Source organism: Capricornis sumatraensis, chromosome 19 (assembly GCF_032405125.1).
Source record: "Capricornis sumatraensis isolate serow.1 chromosome 19, serow.2, whole genome shotgun sequence".
Classification (NCBI taxonomy): Eukaryota; Metazoa; Chordata; class Mammalia; order Artiodactyla; family Bovidae; genus Capricornis; species Capricornis sumatraensis.
Window position 1 is genome coordinate 64356904 of NC_091087.1, and position 13089 is coordinate 64369992.

Sequence of the window (13089 nt, forward strand, 5' to 3'; positions counted from 1 at the left end):
AAGTGGGGGCTACTCTCTAGTTGAAGTGCGTGGGCTTCTCATTGCGATGGCTTCTCTTGTTGCGAGCGCAGACTCTAGGGCGTGTGGGCTTTACTAGTTGCAGCTCGGGGGCTCCATAGTTGTGGCATACAGGCTTAGTTGCCCTGAGCCATGTGGAACCTTCCTGGGCCAGGGATAGAATCTCTGTCCCCTGGATTGGCAGGTGGATTCTTAACCACTGGACCACCAGGGAATGAACGCCTGTGGAGAAGCTTAAACATCGTGAGTGGAAATGTTAAGTGGTGCAGTTGCTTTGAAAAACACTCCACCGGTTTCTTAAACATGCAGAGTGACTGTGCCTGCTGTGTGCAGGCTCCGTCAGTCAGTGCATCTGGCTCTTTACAAACACGTGGACTGTAGCCTGCCAGGCTTCTCTGTCCATGGACTTTTCTAGGCAGGAATACTGGAGTGGGTTGCCATTTCCTCCTCCAGGGGATCTTCCTGACCCAGGGATGGAACCCACGTCTCCTGCGGCTCCTGCATCGCAACCAGATACTTTACCACGAGCCACTGGGGAAGCCGTAGAGTTACTGTCAGGCAGTCAGTCCAGTCGCTCAGTCCTATCCGACTCTGTGACCCCGGGACCGCAGCACGCCAGGCCTCCCTGTCCATCACCAGCTCCCGGAGTCCACCCAGACTCATCTGCATCGAGTCAGTGATGCCATCCAGCCGTCTCATCCTCTGTCGTCCCCTTTTCCTCCTGCCCCCAATCCCTCCCAGCATCAGAGTCTTTTCCAATGAGTCAGCTCTTCGCATGAGGTGGCCAAAGTATTGGAGTTTCAGCCTCAGCATCAGTCCTTCCAAAGAACACCCAGGACTGATCTCCTTTAGGATGGACTGGTTGGATCTCCTTGCAGTCCAAAGGACTCTCAAGAGTCTTCTCCAGCACCACAGTTCAAAAGCATCAATTCTTCGGCACTCAGCTTTCTTTGCAGTCCAACTCTCACGTCCATATATGACCACAGGAAAAACCGTAGCCTTGACAAGATGGACCTTTGTTGGCAAAGTAATATATCTGCTTTTTAATATGCTATGTAGGTTGGTCATAACTTTACTTCCAAGGAGTAAGTGTCTTTTAATTTCATGGCTGCAATCACCATTTGCAGTGATTCTGGAGCCCCAAAAAATAAAGTCAGCCACTGTTTCCCCACCTATTTGCCATGAAGTGATGGGACCAGATGCCATGATCTTAGTTTTCTGAATGTTGAGCTTTAATCCAACTTTTTCACTCTGCTCGTTCACTTTCATCAAGAGGCTTTTTAGTTCCTCTTCACTTTCTGCCATAAGGGTGGTGTCATCTGCATATCTGAGGTTATTGATATTTCTCCCGGCAATCTTGATTCCAGCTTGTGCTTCCTCCAGCCCAGCATTTCTCATGATGTACTCTGCATAGAAGTTAAATAAGCAGGGTGACAATATACAGCCTTGACGTACTCCTTTTCCTATTTGGAACCAGTCTGTTGTTCCATGTCCATTTCTAACTGTTGCTTCCTGAGCTGCATATAGGTTTCTCAAGAGGCAGGTCAGGTGGTCTGGTATTCCCATCTCTTTCAGAATTTTCCACAGTTTATTGTGATCCACACAGCCAAAGGCTTTGGCATAGTCAATAAAGCAGAAATAGATGTTTTTCTGGAACTCTCCTGCTTTTTCAATGATCCAGCAAATGTTGGCAATTTGATCTCTGGTTCCTCTGCCTTTTCTAAAACCAGCTTGAACATCTGGAATTTCACGGTTCACATATTACTGAAGCCCAGCTTGGAGAATTTTGAGCATTACTTTACTAGTGTGTGAGATGAGTGCAATTGTGTGGTAGTTTGAGCATTCTTTGGCATTGCCTTTCTTTGGGATTGAAATGAAAACTGACCTTTTCCAGTCCTGTGGCCACTGCTGAGTTTTCCAAATTTGCTGGCATGTTGAGTGCAGCACTTTCACAGCATCATCTTTCAGGATTTGTAGGATCTAGCAATTCCACTTCTAGGCATACACTCAAGATATGCAAACATATGTCCACGTAAAAATTTGTACACAAATGCCAAGAGCAATATTATTTGTAGTAACCAAGGAGTGGAAACAACCCAAATATCTGTCAGTGATGAATGGATAAACAGAGTGTGGTATATCCATCTAAGAGAATACAATCAGACATAAAGAGGAATAAAGTGCCACTGATGGCACAGGCAGTGCCACTCAGTACTCTCTAACGACCTACATGGGAAAGAATCCGGAAAAGAGTGGATTTAAGTATTTGTGTACAGCAGAAACTGACACAACAATGTAAATCACTATAGGTGCCCAGTCGCTCAGTTGTGTCCCAGCTCTTTGTGGCCTCATGAACTGTAGCCTGCCAGATGTTTCTGCCGATGGAATTTTCCAGGCAAGAATACTGGAGTGGGTTGCCGTTTCCTACTCGAGGGGATCTTCCCCAATCCAAGGATTGAACCCCAGTCTCTTCCATCTCCTGAGATGGCAGGTGGATTCTTTACCACTAGCGCCACCTGGGAACCAACTATACTCCAGTAAAAGTTAACTTTAAAAAAAGAGAGTAGTGAAGTGCTGATGCTGACTCCTGCTACATGGACAAACACTGAAATCATGCTGCTAAATGAAAGAAGCCAGACCCACAGGACCACATATTGTATGACTCCATTTATACAAAAAGTCCAAAATAGGCAAATCCATAGGGACAGGAAGTAGATCAGTGGTTTCCAGAAGCTAGGGAGACGGAGGAATGGAAAGTGACTGCTGATGGGTATTGCATTTCTTTGGGGGGATAATGAAAATGTTCTAAAATTGATTGTGGTGATGTTTGCACAAATCTGTGAATATACTATCGTGCACTTTAAATTGGTGAGTTGTGTGGTGTGTGAATGATATCTTAATAAAACGATGTTTTAAAAAAATCCAACATTTGAAAAACTGTCCAATTAGAAAACAGGAAAAGACAGGAATAGACACTTGAGCAAAGCGGATGTACATGAGAAAGGGCATTCAACCTCTTTTTGAAATGCAAATGAAAGCCACAATGAAATAACACTCTATACCTAGCGGAATGGCCAAGATAAAAAATAGTGACCACACCCAGCTGGCAAGGATGGGGGAAGAAGCTGCATCCCTGCTGCATAGCTGGTAGAAATGTAAAATGGTACAGCCACTCTGGAGAGCAGTTCAGCCCTTCCATTGAAAAACAAAGGATGGCCTTACCATGTGACCCAGCAAATGCACTTTGGGGCATATTATCCCAGAGAAAGAAAAGTATATTTTCATGCAGAAACATGGACCTAAAAGGTCCACAGCAGCTTTGTTCATAATCACTAAAAACCAGAAACTCCCAGATGTCCTTCGGTGGGTGAATGACCTAGTTACACCCAGACCATTGGTTACTACTCAGCACTAAAAAGGAACGGGGTATTGATTCACTCAATAACTTGGATGACCCTTGAGGAAATGAAGCAGAATGGGAAAAGCCAGTCCCAAAGAATATGTCCTGTATGACTCCATTTATATGACATTCAATCATGTAATCACAGAGAGAGAAAACAGATTGTGGTTGCCAAGGGTTGGAGTGGATGTGATATGAAATACCTTGATAGAGATAGTGATTACAGGCAGCTGGGATTTACGCATGGGATAAAATTGCATAGTTCTCTACAAACGCACATTCATATGCATGAGAGCCAGTATAAACCTGGTAAGATCTGAATGAGCTCTGTGGATCACACAAAGGTTAGTTTCCTGGTTCAGATATTGTCCTCTAATTAAGCACCCTGATATTGCCGTTGAGGGAAACTGGATAAAAAGTGAAGAGGGCCTCTCTGTTTATCTCTGCAACTTCCTGTGGCCCTGTATTTCCAAAGAAAACATTTGCTAAAGAAATAGTTACATAAATATTGGAGAGCCAGCAATGTGCTAAGCACCATGCCTGGTGCTGAGGGTACCACGGAGAACAAAAGATACATACACCGTTCCTGCCTTGGCAGTTCATTTGTACTACTGAGTGATAAAATGGAATTTCCTAAAACATGAATCTTCCAACAGCTTTTGGTTCTTTGTGGATTACTCGTTTTGATGTTGAGATTGTAAAGGCCAGAAGCCAGGCTGGTGTGCGTGGAGCCGGAATCTCCACCTTGTCTTGACTCAGCCTTGATGGTGAGTCATGAGGTGAAAGGTTTCTTTTTCTCTAGGCAGGGGCAAGTCCCATTGTTGTCACCTGTTGTCAGCTGGGGACACAGCAGCTGGGACTAGCTGGTGCTGTTTTTTCTCCTCACTCTTTGAAAGAGAGATGGTTTAGACGGGGGTTGGTCTTTCCCACTGCTCTTTCCACTGAGGAGGCTGGAGGCTGTGCACAGTGGAGGAGTCACCGCTGCTCACGCTTTCAGAGGGGAGCAGAGGGAGCCGGCATTGTTGTTGGGAGCACCCAGTGGGTGACCCGGGGAGCCTGTCAGCCCTCGAGGGGCTCAGAGGGGAACCAAAGTAACATGAGCCAAGAGGACTCTGGAGACCAGTCAGCCCCTGAGAAACATTTACAGAGAAATTTAGAACATTCAAGAAAAATTTAGAGAATCTTCATAGTTTCTCTGCTTACAAACATCACATATGCTCATTATAAAAGTGCCAGAAAAACATAATACAGGAAGTGAAATTCAGTCCACTGTGTGTGTGTGCGTTTTCTTTTTTTTTTTTTAATCATGGCTTTATTGAGATGTATTTACTTCATGTATTCAGTATCGTACAATTAACCCATTTAAAGTGTACGATTCAGTGACTTGGTATATTCAGTTGTCCAGCCCTTACCAGTGTCAATCTGAGAACATTTTCAACACATCAAAAAAGAAGCCTCGTGTTGTAAAATGTGAATGTACTTAGGCCACTTGAGTGTTCTTTAAAAGTATTAAAATGCTAAATTGTATGTTTTTTATAGTTTGTGTGTGCTCACTCAGTCATGTCCGACTCTTTGTGATCTTGTGGACTGCAGCCTGCCAGGCTCCTCTGTCCTTGGAATTTTCCACGCAGGAATACTGGAATGGGTTGCCATTTCTTTCTCCAGGGGACCTTTCCGACCCAGGGATCAAATCTGCATCTCTTGTCTCCTGTGTTGGCAGGCGGATTCTGTGCCTCTGCACCTTCTGGGAAGCTGTATCTTGATAGAATACCCTTTTGCCAAGCATGCCATACAGAGAAGTTTAAGATACAGTCCTTGCCTTCAAGGCAAAAGACAAATGAGGACGATTAGCAAGGAAGGGCGAAGCTGGGTCCTCCTTGCCTGGGGAGAGAGCAGGAGCAAAGGCCTGGAGGCCAGCAATCCCAAGTCAAGGTGTGGCAGGGTTGGCTCCTCCTGGAGACCAGGGAGAATCTGTTCAGGCCTCTCTCCTGGCTGCTGGTAATAGCCGGCAACCCTTGGCTTGTGGCTGTATCTGCCTCCATCGCACATGGCTTCTCCTCTCTGTGTCTGTGCCCCAGGTCTTTACATGTTTTCTTGCAAGAACACCCATCATTGGGTTTAGGGCCCACCCCAATCTGGTCAGACCTCGTGAACTTGATTCCATCCGCCAAGACCCTGTTTCCAAATAAAGTCACACTTGCAGGTACCAGGGGTTAGGATCACAGTGTGTCTTTCTGGGAGACACAGTTCAACCCACAACAGACAGGTACTTTATTAACTCTGTTATACAGCTGAAGGGGCTTCCCAGGTGGTGCTAGTGGTAAAGAACATGCCTGTCCATGAAGGAGACATAACAGGCGCAGGTTTGATCCCTGGGTTCAAATGATGCCTTGGAGAAGGAACTGGCAACCCACTCCAGTATTTTTGCCTGGGAGATCCCATGGACAGAAGAGCCTGTTGGGCTACACAGTCCATGGAGTCACAAAGAGTCAGACACGAATGAAGCGACTGAGCATGCAGGCGCGCATGCAGCTGAAGAAACAGGCTCAGGGAGGATAAGCAATCGTGATGGAGATATGTTCACACTCAGGCCTCCATTGCACATGGAGGCCACCAGCCAGCGCAGGACACAGGGCTGTCCTGGAGTTTGAGCGCCTCCCCCACCCTCTGGAACAAAGGCTTGTCTAACTCCTACTGATTTGCGTTCACCTCTGCTCCAGAACAGTGTGAGGCTGCCTGTCGGGGCTCCCTCATGTCCCAGGTGTCCCTTTGGGCCCCTGGAGGGAGGGCATGAGCCACGTGGTGGGAGGCCTGAGACCCCAGCCAAGGCACCATGCCCCCCCTCACCCTGCCGAGGCCTCTGCTCCTCTGGGGTCCCTCTGCCAGACAGACTTACATGTTTTGAACTGTACTTTTATTCGTTTTTGGTTGCGATGAGTCTTCGTTGCTGCACATGGGCTTTCTTTGCGGCGAGTGGGGGGCTGCCAGGGTCCAGCCCCGGTGGATCCAGGGTGATTCAAAGGTGGGGACAGAATCGGCGTCCTAGGAAAAATCTTAATTACAGATATAGAGAGAGATTAGAAACGGATAGTGTAGTAGGAAAATTAGTGGAGAAAAAGAGGCTGAATAACTTGGTTTACGTGGAATAGCATCCATGCTCCAGATGGGAATTCAGCCAGAAAAACGGGGAGCAAGAAAGAAATGACATGGGGGAATCAGTCTTTCCAGAAACTGATCTGATTTCTTTATTTTTCAGGTTTGTTTATATACCTTTTTGTTATACATAGGGATGAATACAGAGTCACGCAGGGCTCAGCAGACCTGACCCTTGTCACAATCAGGTGCTTCATATAAAATTATACAAAGGTCTTATGGGTCTGACAGCATCTTCTGGCCATGAGACCTGCTGACATTTTATGGCCCTTTCTGATACTGGTCAGTTAAACAGAAAACTTATTTTTCCAGGGGTGATTTTTTCTTAAATCAGGCGCCACCCTCCAAATAAAGTTGCATTCCTATAGGGTGAGGGTGTAGTGAGTTACAACTAGGAAAGGAATTTACTTAGCCTAAGGTTTAACATGATTAATCTTAAAGGTTAATACTTATTTTTCCTATATGCTAGTTATATTCATTATAAGGGCAAGGAATATGGGGATTTAGCAGCATATATTGGCTCAACAAATGTAAACCCTTGACCAATGTTCCCCTTAAGATCTATTTAGTCTTAAGATAGTGATAAAGTTACATTTTTACATAGCAAGGACACAGTGATTTATAACAAAGTACAGTGATCTATAACAAAAGAGAAAATTCATTAACTCAAAATGTCTAGTATTGCCAACATCAAAAACTACTATGTTTCCTTTTCTATATTCCAAATACATTGATTAATATATTCCCAGGTGCCTAAGGATATGGAGGCCTGGCAGCAATCTCTGACTCAACAGTGAGAAAAGCCCTATGCTAATACTCCAAACTCTCCGTGCTGTTTATGGTTGAGAGGTTGTCACACAAGCTAGTCTGTCAGCAGAGAGGTTTGTCCTGAGACACCCTTGTTACACCCAGGGCAGGGAATTAGCAGTAATTATTGGCAGGACAAATGAAAAAACCCTTCACCAATATAATTTCTAATCAACCCACTATACTATACTAATAATTTTCTAACTTCTCAAAAGAGTCTGTATTTAGAAAGTTTTAAAGCATCTCATGCCTCTCAAGGTTGGGAGGCTGTAAACACTCACATGTGGCCTGACGAACCTGATCAGGGAGGCTAGAGGACCTCCAGAGGAATTTCTAAGTTGAAACACTCTTGTCACACCCAGGAATTTTTATTAACTGGAGCTGCAAGTTAACTCCTTCTCCGAGAGAAATGGTTATGGGGGAGAGCCCCCCGTAAAGTCAGAGGTGTAGGTGAGAGCATGAAACAGACTCTGGTTTTGGGGTTGGATGCTTGGGAACAGGGGGTTTCCTGAGGCTTGATCACGCCTTTGCGTATGCCAAGCCTCCTTCCTCATGACCTTTGCCATGGGCGGAGTTCCTCACGCTGGCCCCCCAGCAGGGGGCTACTCTCTAGTCGTGGGGCACAGGCTTCTCGTTGCGCAGCTTCTCTTGTCTCAGAGCTCTGGCTCTAGAGCGTGTGGGCTTCAGTAGCTGTGGGGCATGGGCTTAGCTGCTCCATGGGATGCTCCTGGACCAGAGATCAAACCCATGTCCCCCACATTAGCAGGCGGATTCTTAACCACTAGAAGAGCAGGGGATCCCCGATCAGACTTTTAGCAGACATTTATTATCTCCCAAACTGCATGCCACACAGTGTGCTAGGCCCTGAGGAGAGCTCAAGTGTGGGCAAAGCCCTGGCCCTGGCAGGGCAGGAGCTCCCCTGGGTGTGGCCTTGCTGTACTATTCCCACAAGCAAGATGGGGAAGTAGGAACTGGGGGCTGAGGGCGGGGCAGAAGAGGCCTGGTTACAAAGAAACAAACATGACCTTGACCCTCCCTTGTGCCTTGACAGATCTACTGTTTTCACTGTAAAAAGCGGACTGGGCCACTCTATCTAGAACTGTGCATGGCCCCAGCCACAAAAATGGATGAGCCCTGGTCCTTGCTCCTGAGGAAGGGACCAGAATGGGGGTAAACTAAGCCTAAAGGAAGTGAAGTCGCTCAGTCCTGTTCAACTCTCGGCGACCCCATGGACTGCAGCCTACCAGGCTCCTCTGTCCATGGGATTTTCCAGGCAAGAGTACTGGAGTGGGGTGCCATCACCTTCTCCAGGGAGTCTAAAGGAACTGTGGGCTTTATAGAAAGTCCCAGGGGCACAGGAGAGGAAGGGACTGCCTATCTTAAAGGTTTCATCTCTGTCTGCAAAGGTCAGACCATGTCTCAGTGGTGAAGGAAAACTGCTCATTGTTGAGCAGGCCTGGTATAAAGAGGCTCAGCTTTTTGCATACAACACCACTAATTCCTCTTGAAGGATTCATAAGAAAGGTTTACAGATGGAGCGTCCTCTCTACCTCTCCCAGCTACCACGGATCTTTTGACCCCAGCCTATAAATGGCAACCCACTCCAGTACTCTTGCTTGGAAAATTCCTGGTGGGCTGCAGTCCATGGGGTCGCAAAGAGTCGGACACAACTGAGCAACTTCACTTTCACTTTCCCTTGGCCAGTTGGTGCTGCTAAGGTCTGTGATGCACTGATGTGCCACTAGGTGGCGCTGTGGACCGCCTCATGTCCATTAACTCACAGAGGGTGGTAATTCCATGCCCTGATGTTTCTCTGATTTGTTGTTTATGGGCATCTTGCCAGTACCTCCAAGAACTGTAACCTACTTAATGTTTTTCTTTAAACTCCCTTGTAAAATTTTTATGTCTATCCTAATGAGAAACCGTGATCTCTTTGCTATAAATGAATGATGAATGTAATTCCCTGGTGGCTCAGGCAGTAAAGAACCCGCCTGCAGTGCAAACCCAGGGAGATCTGGGTTCGATCCCTGAGTCGCGAAGATCCTCTGGAGGAGGGCATGGCAGCCCAGTCCAGTATTATTGCCTGGAGAATCCCCATGGTCAGAGGAGCCTGGCGGGCTACAGTCCATGGGGTCACAAAGAGTTGCACAGGACTGAGTGACTTAAGCACGATCTTTTTAAAAAATCATGTTAACTGTTTAGAACTGTGCAGTAGCATGTAGAAAGAAGGGAAGTATTAAAGCTATTAGAACAAAAAAAATAAAATAAATACAGCTATTAGAACAAAACATGTTGTTTTGCGTATCGTAGATCACCAGTGCAGCAGAATGCTGTCCTAGGCTTTGGAAGCAGGCTGCAGTCAGCTAGATACAAGAGTGCTTATGGTTAGAAGGGCTCTTCCCTTTGCACATAGAGGAACTGGGGTACTGAGAGGGGAAGGGACAAACCCATAGTCATACTGTCCACCCCAGGGTTGGAGCCAGACCTGGGACCTGGCTCCGGCCTTATACCTCCACCCCACGGGTGCTCGGAAGAACCTCAGGAAGTTGGAAATGAAGTGTGAGGCACGCATGTTTCTTGGCCCTCTGAGGCCCGAGAAAGTTCACTGTGGGTCCCATGTGCAGAGAGCATCACTTGTCGGGCGCATGGAGCCCTGGGATGAGAGTCAGGCGGCGTGGGGGTGGGCGGCTGCCAAGACCCCTGGTGAGCAGCTCAGCATCTCTGCAGGGCATGATGTGGTACCATGCTCTCCTCTGGGCAGTCCACCCCGGCTTCGGGCCCTGACTGCCACATCCTGGCACCCTGCCACTCCAGGGAGCCACATCCCCCTGGGATGGGCTCTCTCTCCGTTGATCCTTCTTCCTTGTTAGAGCTGGAAAATATGGGTGTCACCCTCCCTCTTGGGTTACAGCCAAATCAAGTGAAGTTCTAACAGGCCCAGAGATTCTTGGGTGAAAGGCCAGTGGCCGCACTGGACCAAGGAATCTCCTGGAAGCTAAAGCAGAACAGGGACAAACCATCCTCTGCTGGCTCCCACAGTCCTCAGAACTGTCAAGTCAAGATGACCCTGAATGTTTAATTCGGGACGTTTTCAAGTTCTGCTTTTACAATCTAGAATCTTCAGTGTTATTTCGCTCAAAATGGTGCGTGTGTTATTAGTTAACACCAGTTGCTGTAATAAAGAGGCCTCTGAAATCTTGGGCTTCCCTGGTGGCTTAGGTGGTAAGGAATCCGCCTGCAATGTGGGAGACCTGGGCCTGATCCCTGGATTGGGAGGATCCCCTGGAGAAGAGAAAGGCTACCCACTCTAGTATTCTGGCCTGGAGAACTCCATGGACTACAGTCCATGGGGTCGCAAAGAGTCAGACACAACTGAGCGACTTTCACTAAAATCTCAGGATTAGCACCACAGAAATTCACCTCTCACCTCCCTGCGGTCCAATGGGCTGCTGATGTGTTTGTGACCGCAGCAGGCTGGGCCCTGCAGCAGGTGCTGTGACCCACAAGTGAGCACAGGGCAGACCCGCCCTCCCTAGGGACACCCCCTCTCCTGTGACAGGGACATTCATCCACGCCTCTGTTCTCTCCCCTCAGTACTGTACCTGGAAGGCTCGGTTCTTGTGTTTGAGGACATCTTCAGACTGATCGCATTCTACTGTGTCAGTAGGTGAGTATTCCTGGCCCCACGGGAGGGCATCTCATGGCAACAGATGTTCATGCATCTTGGGTGGGGGCGGGGGTGTCACAGGGGAGCCCCTGAGGGAAGGGTGCAGCCCACAGGATGCAGAGAGAGGGGGCAGTCCCCTGGCCTCGCCCTCATACCCATGAAAGGAGGGGTGCCCGCTCTCCTGCTTTCTTACTTTAAAGGTCCCTCCCTCACCTTCACCTTCCCCCTTGGCTCACTGCCCATCACCATCTTGTCTTCCAGCTTTCGGGACAGCTTGGGGTGGGTCCTGTGCTGATCCGACCCGCCCTGTTGTAGGAGTTCTAGAAGGAACTTCCTGTAGGGGCAACAGGAAGGGCTGATACTCTTCGTGGGAGACAGCGTGTGATTTTGAAGCAGCTGCTGGGTGGAGTGTGTGTCTGTAACCACCCTCAGAACTGCTCTGTTCATTCAGAACTGGTTGCAGGTCAACAGGAATTTAAAAATGCATTTTGCTGCCAAGAAGCCAACGGCTTAAGCTACAGGGATTTGACCAGGGCTGGGCAGGGTGTCTTGGGGCCCAGGGCCCCAGGCTCACCTCTCCCTGCTTCAAAGAGACCATTCATGCTGCCTTCACTCAAACCAGGACAGCCCTCCCACCTACCAGGACCCTCCTGGGCCCAGTGGGCAGAATCAAGGTGCTGATAATAAGGTGCTAAACGCTCTTACCTGTAGGGGGCTCTCCAGGTACACAATAAGGTGCTAGGGGTTTGTATCCATTATTTTCTTAAATCTTGCTAACAGTTCCACCCCGTTAAGTGCTCTTGTTAGTCCCCCACCTCCCTGGGTGTTTTTGACTGCTCTGTGCAAGACATGGGATCTTAGATCCCCAACCAGGGATCCAACCTGTGCCCCCTGCCGAGGAAGTGTGGAGTCTTAACCACTGGGGAGCTCTTATTAGTTCCATTTTACAGATGAGGAAGCTGAGACTAGAGAAGTAAGTTGCTCAGGGTCATGCACCTGGTAAATGTCAGGGTGGAGATTCAAAGCAGAGCGCCAAGGTCCGTGGTCTTTGCGACAGCCATCCCACTGTGTACATTCTAATTCTGATGATCTAGCGTGTCCTTCTAGGCCCACAAAGCCGAGCACCAGGGCTCCCTGGCCCTTTGTACATTATGACAGGTCAGGTTCTCAGAGTCAGGCCTTTTCCTGTTCTGAGAAGTTCTACCTTAGTGGAAGATGACAGCCTAGAGTTTGGCCCATGCTAGATCTTCCAGTGAGTGAATGAATGAATGGTGACATAATTGCAGAGCTCAGAATTTGAGCTAATCTTTCTCTCTCAACTTTCTCTTCTGTAAAATGAGAACACCACCCATGCTGCAGAGGCTGGAGAAAGAAATGAGATAAAGGGACAGCATACTACCGACACCCAGGAGGTGCTCTGGTTCTAATTCCGTGGGTTGGGCCACGGGAGGGTGTGCTCGGGTGGTGACGTCATCTGTGTGAAGCGAGACCCGGAGCTGTGGTCACCAAACATCACTGTCACCTCCCACTCGCTCCTCCTCTGGCTGCTGTTTCTCCACGTTCCAGAAAAGCAGATGCTTTTCACCTGCCCTCAGACACTCAGGGAACCCACTGGGAGGTCACAAGGCTCGGAGCCTGGAACTCCTGTGTTTGAGGGGAGGGGGCATCAGCTCCAAGGCCACCTCTCGGGAGTGAAATGTTGCCAAGGAAGGGCCGTCAACTAGCAGTGGAGAGCCCGTTCCTGGCTGTGTGACCTTGGGCAAGTCCCCCGACTTTTCCCGGCCCCAGTCACCTCACGTGTCAAGGGGAGCCAAGATGGAACCCCAGAGTGCTAGAGCTGTGTTCCTCTGTGAGGTCTGAACGAGCAGCCATCTTCAGAACCAAGTGCCCGGAGGTCACGGGAGGTGAGCCAGAGATGCACGTTTTAGGTGCCTTTGTGTCGCCGGCAGGGCCTTGCACAGGGGCGCGTTTTGAGATCTGCTAAACACCCAGGCAATGGCACCCCACTCCAGTACTCTTGCCTGGAAAATCCCATGGATGGAGG

General features: G+C 48.4%; 1 protein-coding gene across 1 annotated transcript in view; it reads left to right on the forward strand.

Moving 5' to 3' along the window:
- RIN3 (Ras and Rab interactor 3) overlaps positions 1-13089 on the forward strand; it is a 121056-nt gene that overhangs the window by 69602 nt on the left and 38365 nt on the right. Inside the window, exon 6 of the mRNA XM_068990986.1 lies at positions 10973-11045. Coding sequence (XP_068847087.1) covers positions 10973-11045 — 73 coding nt within the window. The remainder of the gene's footprint in view (positions 1-10972; positions 11046-13089) is intronic.